We start from the raw sequence: 12,857 nt of genomic DNA on the forward strand, positions 1-12,857 counted from the left end.
AGCTCCTGCATGGGGATGATTAAGTCAGACATTTCTGTGATACATGCACACCAGTTTTAAAACATACTAGCTGGGACCTGTAGCCTTATAGGAATGGTATAATGTAAAACATTTCAAATTACTAATATCACTTACTACATAAATTAGGATGCCTTTTATATAGAAGTTGGCATCTTTTATGTTATCTAATTGTAGTATATCTAAAATACTCATGAGGGGTATCAAAAATAATGATGTATTGAGAATAAATTTACAAGAAAATGCTACTTCAGTGACATAAGTAGTATACATGTATTTTGACTAATAAATTTATCCTTTCAGTCTCATGGACTTCGCTTCCCTTTGTCACATTTGGATGCACTGAAGCAAATTTGGAACAGTCCAGCTATTTCTGTCAACGACCTGAAACTTACTACAGATGAGGAAAAGGAAAGCCTGGTATTGTCCCTCTGGACAGAATGTTTAATTCAAGTAGTCTAGTGCCTTTGCAGAATCAAATGCCTACTATTTTATATGCACATATTAAAAGAAAAGCAAAGACCTGAGCCGAGGAGAGGATGAATTCAAGTTTCCTTACCTGCGTATCTACTAACATGAGACCTCCCTGTTACAGGTGGTCAGTTGGCCAAATGTACTAACGGGCACATGAAAGAAAGAACAGCAAATTACCAAGTGTCTCAGAAAATGACAAAACCATATTTTGACAAGTTTATTTAATCCAGTGTGGTAGAAAAGGCACAATTCCAATGTGTCATTTAGAATTGAATGTCATTAACCTGGCTTTGTTCTTTGGAAGAAACAACTTCTTTAAAGAGCTTCTTTGGCTCTAGAAAAATTTCAAACAATTAAAATAAGAAAAAAATTTAAATTTTTTTTTTACAATGAAAATATACATACCTTTGTGTATAGACAAGCCCATGCCCATTAAAATAAAGTTATCCTGTAAGATAAATTTTATTAAATAATACTGCCCCACAGATGAGAGGCACGCAACACCTATGGACAAAAGGGAGTTACAGAGGCTGCTTAAAAGATGGAGAAAAGCCTGAGATTGAAGGAGGAAAAAACCCAGTATTTAAAGTCTATAAAAAATACTCAAAATAGTGGGTCTTCGAGTTTAAAATAGTCATTGTTATTTTACATTCTAAAGTGCATATAGGTTGATATTTTTTTAAATATCATTGGAGAATTTAATCTTTATAAAAATAGAGCATTTTTCTGCTTTCTGGCAAAACTTGGGGATAAAAGGAAAAGTTGTCTGTCTTAATGTAAGTTTCAATCCAATTCAGCAGGAAAAAATGCTTGTGAATTGTGCAGTAAAAGGTGGTAATGACTACTGGAAGCTAAGTCAAAGGTGATTTCCTACCTGATTTTACTTAAATAAAAGTTACTTACAATGGGAGTGAAAAACTGAGGTTTCTATTATTTAGTAGAGAAATCAACTCCACATTTACTTAAAAAGATGGTAAGGTCAAGGTTCAAATGCTACTGTGTTCTAATTTGGACATTTGAAATTTCTCTTGAGGCTAAAAACAAAAAATTGATGCCTCTCCTTAAATCTAGGATGAAGTGTCAACATGGAGACAGGTAACCACTGTTGTAGAGTCCTGTCACCTAAAGGGATGTCTTGGTTAACACGTAACAGTGCAAGTTTGGCCACAGGTTATTTGTACTTTTTTAGTTTGAAGGACTGAGGAAACAATAGCTACAGAAAATACTGCTTGTGCCTTATTCCTAACAAAGCTGAGGTCCCTGCCTGGGGTTAGTTACAAGTATAAATACTTATGAGGTGCATTCGTTATAAAAGCCTCAGTATAGAAACCTTAAAGTTTATCTAGGAAAGTTTAGTATATTTTCAGATGTTGCTAAAAAATTACTCATCTGTTTGCAAAAGTATGACTTGACCTGTAGGAATCTGTTTCTTTATGCTTTGTACTCATACAAGCATCTAGGTAGGATATTAATAAATAATACAGGATAATAGCATCACCAGTGTCCAAAAAACGAGCCATCAGGCATAGGATTCACGTTTGGTGGATCGGAGAGAAAATAAACACTTCAGGAAACTTGCTCACCACAGCTGGAGATCAGGAATAGAACCTTTCCCAGACATCATAATATTTTCTTTATAGCAACACTGAGTAATGGCAAGAATATTTTGAGCTTTTCCATGGTTAAGAGCGATAGTCTGAGAGGCTGGAGAAAATGTTCATTCTGCTCAGTGATCCAGGAGTGTGAGGACAGTAGCTTCCTTTCCACGTCCACAAGACAATGACAGATGTGAGTTTCCTTCTTCGCTCTTTCTAGGGATGTTGAGTCTCTCACAATATTTCAATGTCCCATTTCTGTGTTTCTTCTCCCTCCAAGGGCTGATTTACAATTACATGAGTCTTGTCACAATAATTTCCTCCTAAAATAGAAATTCCAAAAGAAAAGATTATTTGTTCAGGCAGGTGCTTAGCAATTTCACAATTTTCAGAAGCTTCTGTTCAGCTCACCATTTCGGTGGATGAATGTGTCATTTACAAAGAAGTCTGAAATGGGAAGCTGAGTTTGAACAGGCTTAGCCATTATTCACCTCAAATTGGACCTTATTATGATTCAAATTGAAATACTAAAAGGTATAATACATGATTGTATAAGCGGCGTGCCTTAATGTGATTCTTTAGAACAAAGTGCTCTGAGAGAACTCTGGCTGAATGTCAGATACTGTGTTTTTGTTTCTACACCAACAAAACTGTGACTAACCCAATTAAAGCAACAGCCATGAATAATATTGGCCCTGACCTTGCTGAATTCAAAAACAAGGTTAATTGATACCTACCATAAATTCTAGCTGAGGGTTTTTAAGGACCATGGCAATTCCTGGCAAATAGCTAGAGATGTTTCTAAGAAACAGATGGCATTCATTTTATGGTTTATGGTGCTTCAAATTTAGAACTGTTCTGAGTTCATGGAGCAAATGAAAGTTTTACAGCTGTACTAATGAACAAAAACCCTAAGCTTTGTTGTTTGGCTTTTCCTGCTAATTGTTTTGTTTGTAAAACTGCCTATCTTAATTTTCTTCAAGCATAATTTTAAATGACTTAACATTTCTCTTATACATAAGGATGCCCTTTACCCAAAATGAGATTTGGAACTGAAACTAATATCCAGGGACACAACATTGGGTATCATCAAAGGCCCACCTTTAACATCAAGGACAAGTTGATCACTGAGATAAGAGCTGATAGTTCCATTTTTATTCAGTCTCCACTTCTGCCTGAATTGCCCATGTTCAGTCCATAGAGCTACTTTAGCTCCAGGTGTGTCCCGGCCACCAATCACATCAAGACATGTATCACTGGCCTAAAAGGGTTAAGAAATGATTAATTGGCAGTAGTATGTTTGCTAAAGTAAGTTGAATTAGGTCCCTTTTATCTTAGGTAAACAAATCATAGACAGGAAGTGTGTGTCTTATCTAAAAAAAATACTATATAGTATAATTTCAGTAAGCCTTTTTTAATGTCTTCTTTATGGCTGTGGGTAGGAGATGGTACAGAAATAAACCAACTGAAATAGAGGTACTTGTTTTTAATAGGATGTCTACATCTGACAACAGATGTTCAATAAAGATTTGCTGAATTGGAATTAAATGTTAAATCCCTGTTTGCTTAAAACGTATTATGTTGAGCTTGGTTTTCTTATGAAAACATTGCATGATGGGCTAAAGATATCCAGACAATAATTACTTTTAAATGTTTTTCATTTTTGAAGCATGAGAAAAAGTAGATAATCCATTGATGATACAATAAAACACAGTCTGAATGTTTTTAAAGTAGTGTTCTATTCCCAATGCATTAAACATAACGGAAGGGTCATAGAAAAGAACCCTAAATTTTATTTTTTAAGCTTCTTCCAATAACAGCTTTCTTCTTCTACTGCTTCTTTGTACACTTTGAAAATGAAAGGGTTTCAACATATTTAGAATCACAGAGATGTGGCTGATTTTATCTGGGCAATCAAGTAAGGAACATCTTACAAAAGCACATTGTCCAACTTAGATCTGATGACTTATACCATTGGTTGTAAAAAAATCACTTAGGTATATCCATAATATGTGATAACCTTTGTGTTTACTTAAAAATTGAAACTGGATTTTCTTGTTCAAAAAATTAAGTCAATTTTATATAAATGTTTTAGTAATATATGGCAGTATTTTTATAATCAACACCTATTTCTAAGAAGTTGCACTGTTTTATCATGCCAGTTGATTTGACAAGATTCTAGTTTTCAAAACAAAAAACTGAGACCAGAAAGTGGCGTACTGTTATCAGTGGGATTGCTTACCTTGGATTTAAAGAGTCCTCGGCAGTAGTGCCAGATCTGAGTATTCTTTCCACTATAGGGAGAAATGCACACAGATGTTGCCCTGGTGTCTGCTAGATTTCCAGTGACTGTCAGATATTCATCCTGGGCACGGTTCTTTATTCTGATATACACTGCAGGCTATGACAGGAGAAACAGCCATTTAGAAATAAACTTTTGAATCTGGAAATGAATCCTTCCAGAGGAGGAAAGCTGGGAGGGAAAGTGAGAGGTAACTATCTTAGTTATATCAGTTTCACTCTTATTCCCTTTAGTAAATTTGCATAGATTAATATGGTAAATCCTTAGGCTGTGGAGCATAAAGCTTAAATTGTACAGTCTCTATTACACTTTGTGACAAGTGCCCTTTTGAACAGCATAAAGTAAAAGTTTCTTTCACTAGAATTCCACGTGGCGAGGAGTGGGGTGGTAAAGAATTAGGGACTTGACTTGATGAGTTTCATTCAATAGTGTGTCCCAGCTGTGCTGAGGGAGGTAGGGGAGTTAGAATAAGGCTAAGGTATTACCTACAAGGATTTTCTAACAACTTCAGAAAGACAAGTAATCAGACATACTGTGGAGCTATGACTAAATGCCATAAGTTGGCCCTGGGAGGTCTTGAAAAACCCAGATAGCTGAGGGCACTAGTAGCTGTGATTATTTGTTTATATAAGACCTTTATTTCTTCAAAAGTAGAGACCATGTATGTTTAATGACTATACTTAGGTACTCAAAAATTGTGTAACAAAGGACTTCATCCCCTTGGCCTGGAAGTTTTAAGATACATACAAAAAGTTTTAAAATATTAAACCTGGGACTTGCCTCTAAGGAGAATAGCTAATATTTATTGAACACGTAGTATGTGTAAGCAGTGTGCTAAATGCATTCTGTGCCATTATGTTATTTGTCAGAATAACCACAAAAACCTTTTAAGAAAGTACAATTATATCCTAGTTTTACAAATAAGGTGAACACAGATGTAAAGAAGCCAGGTTCCTCTTAACCAGGATGCTCTCAGACCTATGTTGAAATGCACTAGTTGCTCTTAGGCACAGGGAATAAGAGACGAATTCCAAAGGTGGCAGTGTAAGACAATGAAAGGGCAGGGCACATAATCGAAGCACAACAGAAGCCATTATTTCAGCCCTATGACTTAGGCCTCCAGCCTTAATGTAATAAGATACGTGACACCCAACATCCCCACCTTTGGTTCATCTCATTGCCATCCCCATTAGAACCCTGGCTGAGTAACAACAAATGGTCTCTTAAGAGAGCACTTTCATGCTAAGAAACATTAAGTGCTTAGGTAAATGCAATAGGTCATATGCTAAGAGAACCAATGAACAGTCTACTGTTTTTGAAACTTGATAGATCAACGTGAAGCCAACTGACTTTTGGTAATTAAACCTCCCTAAGGAAATACACATTCTCAGCACTTAAGCCAATAGAAGGACAAATTATCTGGCCATTTAAAGCAGGCGAAGAAGATCTCTACTTGGCAAAATGTTTTAAATGTTTCAAATCCCTACTTCCAACATTAACAGTGCCACAGTAGTGTACTTAAATGTCTATAATTCAGCCTGATCTACTGCAATTATTAATTCTTGAGGCTTCAGTATATCTTTATTACATTTTAATTCCCTTGTACATATAAGAAAACAGGCGTGACCTTCAAAGATGACAGAGTTCCAATTACTTTAGGACCAAACATCACAGTTTTAATCAATTAACTCAGGCAAGGTACTAATTACCCTTATTACACATTTGTAGTCTGACTGCTCTGTAATTATACTTAAAAACACTGATATACATTATAAGTACCTTAGTGACTTCCTAATTCCCAGCCTCAAAGAGGATCACATTTTAATTAGTCCTGAATTTCTAAACAAGAATAAGAACCAAAGCAGTACCAACAGCCTTACCACAAATTTAAATGTGACCCACAAACTACTATTTTAGAAACTCAGAATTCCTTTGTTGGATTTCAAAATTGTGACCTAAATAAACAAAAGGAAAAATAATCTATTAAAATATTATTTTGAAATTAAATGTTTAATCAGAATAGGAATCAGGTAGCTTCTAAAGCACAATGAAAGAAAATAGCATACTATTCTTGTTAAAAAAAACTTCCTTGTAAAAGTAGAGGTGGCTGTTCTATCCTTTACCAGAGAATCTTGAACAATAGGCAGCGACATCCTTCTTCCCCCACAAGGAACCACCATTAAAAAATGAGGAACATATTTTCAGTGTTGAACTTGGCTACTAAAGTCTCTAACAACAGAGGGTCAGCATTATTATGTAGTCAGTGAAAGCTAAACTGAATTCCTATCTCTACTTTGCTTTTTCGGATGGCTTTTCAGTGGGCTTACTCCCTGTTCTACACGATAGTGGTGGGGAATAAGCAAGATGTAAAGGTCATGAGATCGTCTACCACACACTCTGTGCCAGGAAAGCCATTAATGTTTCAGTAGCCCTCAAAAGAGCATCTTAAGGGACATTGTGAATAATAATAATAAAAAAATACTTTCAAAATAAGTGTATTACCATAGTAATATGAACCAGAGCCATATCAGACTGTTCATATACATTATCTTATTTAACCGTCACAGCAATGAGATGTAAGCAATGTGATCACTGCTTCACCAGTGAGAAACCTGAGGTGCCAAGAAATGAAGTGACTCACCAAGCTGCACTGCTTACAAATGGCAGAGCCAGGATTTGAACCAACAGAACTCATGAGTAGTGGGATTAGCATGGTGTGTGTGCACGTGTGCATGTGAAGAGGGTGACAGAAGACCAATTAGGTTAATATTTTATTGGCTACCATTTATTTAACACTTAAGTAAGGGTTAAATAAGTGTCAGGTCAGAACATCAGAGCCTTAGCATTTAGATCCACTAGGCTTTATTCAGCTCAGTGCCTGAAATAGGTGGTACTCTCTAAGTGCTGATCTTAGGCTGATGGAAAGTAGAGTGTGGTTGCTTAAGAACACAGATTTTAAAGCATAGTAGATTTAGGCCCAAATCCTGTTTCTGACACTTGATGTGCTTTTATTGTCACAGGTAGGAATCATTATCCCCATTTTCCAGTTGGAGCCTTATTCTCTCAGAGTCTTGTTATTCCGACTAGAAAGTGGGGATAATAATTCCTACCTCAAAGGACTGTTGTTGGAATCAAGCAAGAAAGTGTTCTAAAGAGATTAGAGAGAGGTACTAACGCCATATCCACGGGCCGTCACACCCCTGACAGTTTCACTTGGGTTTTCCACCGTCCATGAAACCTCCCCACTACTCCTACACATGTCGATACTTCTTTTCTCTGAACCAGGGACTGCCTGTGGCTTTTGGATAATTATGCATTGTTTTGCATTTTATGTTACTGCTTTGAGTTGGACATGTTTTACCCAACAAAAATGTAAGCTTTAATAATATTGGCAGAAATCGCATCTATCTTTATATTTTCCATTATACTTTGCATAATATCATTGATCCATCCACTGATATATTCATTCCTTCATTAAACAAATAGTTCCTCAGCTCCTACAATATTCCAGACATTGTTTCAGGCATTAGGGGTAGAGCAATGAGCAAAACATGCACAGTCCTTGACTTCACAGGGTTTTCTATAGAGTGGGAAAGACCCTGATCCAACCACAACGCTAGGGTTATAAACTGCGTACAGTGTTTTTGTAGAAAAAGAACGCCCAGGTCTTTTATGATCTAATGTAGATTGGGAGAGAAGGTGGGGGAGGCATTCTTGAGGACCTGACACTTAAGTAGAATTTACAGGGATGACTAGTCAAATAAAGAATGAGGGAAGAACATGATACAGAGGGTGCAGCCCATGTTAAAAGTCTTAGTGGGAAACCACTCTGTACTTTGATGCCTGTGACACAACCATGTGAAAGATGAGGTTAGAGAAGCAAGGTGGGGTAGGGGGTAGATTGTATTCTAAGTGCAGTGGGAAGCTTTTGAACAGAAGACTGACAAGCAGTAGGTGTGCAATAAATACTTATTTTAATTAAATTGCCAGGATCCATCCTGAGTATTATATAAGTAGGGAGGGGAATATCCAAATGCTTAGAAATTAAAACTAGTACAGGATCAAAGTTCATTCCTGTTACCAAGGTTTGCCACAGAACTTACAGTATCTTAGTTTTCCACGAAACGTGAACATGGCCAATGAGGCTTTGGACTGAAAACTGAAATCCAATGTTGACTTTAGATACAATCTTACAAATTGGTTAAAATGTACAAGATATCCGCATCCTAATTCACTCCCCCTACTATGTAAATGGCAAACTAAGTTAAATGATCATTATTTTAGATGCTGTGGTTTATGACATTTCTACTACAAAAGCAAGCTATTTGGAATCTTACGGTTCTTTTTCTCCTTACCTGCTTCATAGGACGGAGGGAACCAATTGTTTTCCATCTGCTGAATGCTGTCCAGTTTGGGATCTCATTAGGCCTGAGTAGGATTTGTCTTCCCAAGAAATTGGATCCTTCATAAGCTATCCATCTATGAGAACAAGAAAGAAAAAAATAGTGTACTTCAAAACAAAAAACCAGTCCCTCATCAAAAGTACCTGCACTTTGCCTTATAGGGTTCATAAACTTCTAGGTTTGCAGACTTTTAAAACTGCACATTTTTTCCTAACAAAAATCAGGGAGGTATAGGAGAAAACCCACTGGCCTAGACTCAGAAGATTTGGGTTCCAGTTACAATGTTGGTTTCCTTTCTTCCAAAATGAATTCAAGGTTTCCTCCATCTCTGAAATCCTATATTTCTTTGATAACATTGTCATAGCATTATAACACTTAAAGGCAGACCATAACCTCCTATTAACCAGCAGAAAATCACACTCCTGCCCCTAGAGTCACCATCACATGTCCTTCAGGGCCTCTAAGTGTGGCTCCAGTGAACTCTCCAGACATATCTTCTTCCACTCCTCCCTCCACAGCTTCCCCAAAGCCACCAAGACTTCTTAGATTTGTTCACAGAAGTTCTCCATCACCCTCTTCAAGGCCCAGCTCCTTTGAGAATCCTCCCCGAAACCCTTGCCTTCAACTCTGGCAGCATTAAAGTGTGTAAAAGTACACTTGAGTCTCAAGTTTGGAGTCCAGAGTCTCAAGACTTATTGAATGGAACACAGTCATGCCCATTGCTTTAAGGATTGGCTACGGCTGCTCTTGCACTACCATAGCAACTTCAGTAGTTATGACACAGACAGATGACCCACAAACTGAAAAGACTACCTGGCCCTTTGCAGAAAAAGTCTGCCGAGCACCACCTTAGGTGATTACTAAGCTTGATGACTAAAGAGAATGTGCTGGAGTCACTAAGAGCACCTGAAATTCTCAGCAGGACTCAAGGTCGGTGTACACAGTGCTTTAAGAAAGTGTGTGGAGGATGAGATGGCTGCCTTGCTTTATTTTGATAAACCACCTGGAATTGTGGCAGGGGTTGTCCTGGCTTGCACCAAGGGAGGTAAAGCCTTGTGGATGAGGCAAAGAGCACCAGCAGCAGGCAAGGTAGTCTGCTTATCAGATGGACCAGAGCTCAGGAACAGGGTCATCCCGGGCTTAGGACACAAGCTACAGAAGGTTGCTTGTGCTGCTATGGCAGCAACTTCAGCCCCTCAATCTTTCAGCTTAAAAACTTCTAAAACTCACAAAGTGCAATATTCCTTAGGGACTTGTACTTCAGGTTAATGCAGGAAAAGATACCAACTTGAGCATAAGTTGTGAGGAGAAGGGGAGAGCTGAGGAAAGCTTGATGTATTACAGCTATGAAAGCTTGGGTAGGGATGACTGACTCAACCTGACCACCACCAAGAAAAGTCCTCCCTGCTCCCCACAACCAAGATCAGACTTGGCCAAATTATGGAGAGATGAATGAGATGGATGGCCCATTCTTGACCCCTCCTTCCTACACAAATCTAATCAATCAGACTGGTGGAGAGGCAGGTCAGCATGACCACGGACAGGCTTAGCTGCCTCTCCCGCTGCAGATTCTTTAAACAGTCAGGGAAGTTTCAGTTATAAAATCTAGGTAAGATTTTAGGAAAATGTACCTAATTATATATTGATTTAAATGAATTCCACAGTTGGAAAACTGTGTGGGATGGTGCATTTAAGCATGGCTGTCATCATCACAGATCAAAGATGTGGCATAGCATGGGGATTAAAACTTGTCACCAAGGGAAGCTGGCTGTACTTTAAGTAGTATTCTGTAACCTATGAAAATCCTTAGGCAGCCTTCACTGTTCCTTACTCCATGTTCCAATTCTCTTAAAGAGAATTTGGAATAGTGAGAGTAGGTGGCTAATAAGCCAAAGAGAAGAAATAAGAATGTCAAGATAAAATGGCACCAGTGTTCCAGAAAAAAATGAAATAAGAAAGTGAGAAGTTTTCAGAAGTGAGTCAAGTATCAATTTCACTCAGAAATGGAAAGAAATGAATTAAAATGTTGTGAAAGACCTATATCACAGGGATGTAAAATTCAGTTAATTGGTAAATAATATATTGGAATCTTATGCTTAGATAGAATAAATCAATTTGTTTGAATAAACATCAAACGATTTAAAATGTTTTGCAGAAGAAAATTTAAGCTATTATACATGTGTATAATATAAAAGCCATTTATTGTAATAGTTTAATTTTCAACTCCACTTATATTATTGGCTTTCTCTTTATCCCCAGATATTTAAACCAGCACAGTTGATTATCACAGAATTTCAAAGCCATAGAAAAACTTTTAAAGCCATTTTTTTATTAACCATCAAGAGCTATGTGTGTTTTTTTAGTTGACTTTTGCTACCAGAACACTAACAGTGCAGGAGTAGGGGCTGGTTTATATGCCGGACTCTTCAGAACTGGATTCAGAGGCAGATTTTCCAGGAAGCAAACAGAGCTTCAACTTCAAAGCCCCTCACTTGCAGGCTTCTCACCATTTCTGTCCTAAATATTCACATTGATATCTAATATTTCTATCATAATTTTAAATTTTTTCTTAAAGGCAGCTTTCTAATTTGTAAAAGCACAGGCCCCTGGGTCTACCCTGACTGACTGATAACCTAAATGAACAACAATACTGGTAGGCAGGCTAGGCCAGCCAGTGTAGTCCACAGGCAAGTGAGTACCCTGGAGGGAACTGCTCTAGAAATACACGGCTATTAAATCAAAAAACAACACCGAACATGGTCTTGCCAGCAGTCACTTGCCTTAAGCAGGAAATTGTCTTAACCAAAGTTGCTGGGATATTGAAATTTCTTCTGAAAAGAAAGTTCAACTGGGTAAAGTCATCTGACTGACCTACTCTATGACACATGTTGTGACCGTATGGTAGCCCTTCTCTTCCAAAGGGCTCTTCCTCAAGACCACTTGAATGCATACTACTACATAGCGGACTTGGTTTGCAACTCTGCAACTCTGTCTTAAAACAGTAACTGAACCAGACCAAGCCTTTCTCCCATACTTACAGTCCACTTTTTACCCACACAGACTGGGTGTAGAAATGCAGGTCCTTGTTCAGAACAGAGTTCACAGCCTCTTCTAGATGTAACTCTCTTCCCTCACAATGCTCCAGAGCAAAAAGGCTGATGGAGGGTTCTTCAAAAACCTATTAGCAGAAAAAGAAACTGTCACCATAGGAGTGGCCATATCTCAGTGACATCCCAGTCTGAACACAGGGTACCCTGGATCCATTGTAGTCTTAAATGCATGGAGTTTACTGTTTTACTCTCTAAGGTTGCTATAGTCAAAACTGCACTGGAAAGATTAGATTTTAATAATTTTTATTCACTTTTTTGTAAATTAAAATTCAAGTTATCAGAAAAGCAATCAATCTCATAATAAAAACAGCCATAATAAAGAGACCCATGATTCCAAATCACAGATTAAGGTCTTGTGGTACTGTAATATGGACCATAATTAGTCCTGCCAATGCTTTTAGCTGGCAACAGAATAAATATGGAATGGCACCCTAATTTCTAGGAGGTCACAGGAGCAGTCACTAGGAATGTAAGACTCTGTGGTGGTAAGCTCTTAAAAACATTCCTAGGAGGAAGAATAAAGGCATTTTTAATTTAAAAAAAAGCTGAAATGCACAAGAATGGTGGTGATTTCTGCGTTAAAAGTATTTCTTCAACCCATCATGTCAGACAAGAATAGACTCAATATTGCTTTTTCATTCATTAATGTATGCAAGACACCATGTTAAGAGACTTTTGGGGGGATGATAAAACAAGGCACCATCTATCCTTGTGTCTGGGGAATTACTAACAAATAGCTAAATTAAAACTGCACAGATATTGTAATGTAATCCAGCGCAGAAGAAGATATGCTGTGTCAGAGTCCTCAGTAGAAATCTAGATTATTTTTAGCAGAAGGGAGCAGGAATCAAGCTTCATGGATGTGGTGGCTTGTGAGCTCAGTCTCAAAGGATGCAGTGGATCTGGAAAGAAGATGGTGAACAGAGGGAAAACACTGTGCAAAGCAAGGCAAGAG

The 12,857-nt window shown here is 37.7% G+C and overlaps 2 protein-coding genes across 12 annotated transcripts in view; one reads left to right on the top strand and one right to left on the bottom strand.

The window, feature by feature from the left end:
• RIOX2 (ribosomal oxygenase 2) overlaps positions 1-1,410 on the top strand; it is a 28,299-nt gene extending 26,889 nt beyond the window's left edge. For 6 of the 7 annotated variants that reach the window (XM_024244168.3, XM_024244170.3, XM_063721648.1 and 3 more), the window contains one exon: positions 322-1,410. In XM_024244168.3, the coding sequence (XP_024099936.3) occupies positions 322-480 (159 nt within the window). In that variant the 3' untranslated portion in view covers positions 481-1,410. The remainder of the gene's footprint in view (positions 1-321) is intronic. The other variant, NM_001134108.1, reaches the window with a different exon arrangement.
• CRYBG3 (crystallin beta-gamma domain containing 3) overlaps positions 678-12,857 on the bottom strand; it is a 131,622-nt gene continuing 119,442 nt past the window's right edge. For 4 of the 5 annotated variants that reach the window (XM_024244479.3, XM_054551208.2, XM_024244480.3 and 1 more), the window contains 5 exons: positions 11,831-11,970; positions 8,745-8,868; positions 4,330-4,488; positions 3,189-3,348; positions 678-2,410 (listed from right to left, as the gene is read on the bottom strand). In XM_024244479.3, coding sequence (XP_024100247.3) covers positions 2,322-2,410; positions 3,189-3,348; positions 4,330-4,488; positions 8,745-8,868; positions 11,831-11,970 — 672 coding nt within the window. In that variant the 3' untranslated portion in view covers positions 678-2,321. Of the gene's footprint in view, positions 2,411-3,188; positions 3,349-4,329; positions 4,489-8,744; positions 8,869-11,830; positions 11,971-12,857 lie in introns of those variants that run through there. The other variant, XM_063721670.1, reaches the window with a different exon arrangement.

Source organism: Pongo abelii, chromosome 2 (assembly GCF_028885655.2).
Source record: "Pongo abelii isolate AG06213 chromosome 2, NHGRI_mPonAbe1-v2.0_pri, whole genome shotgun sequence".
Classification (NCBI taxonomy): domain Eukaryota; kingdom Metazoa; phylum Chordata; class Mammalia; order Primates; family Hominidae; genus Pongo; species Pongo abelii.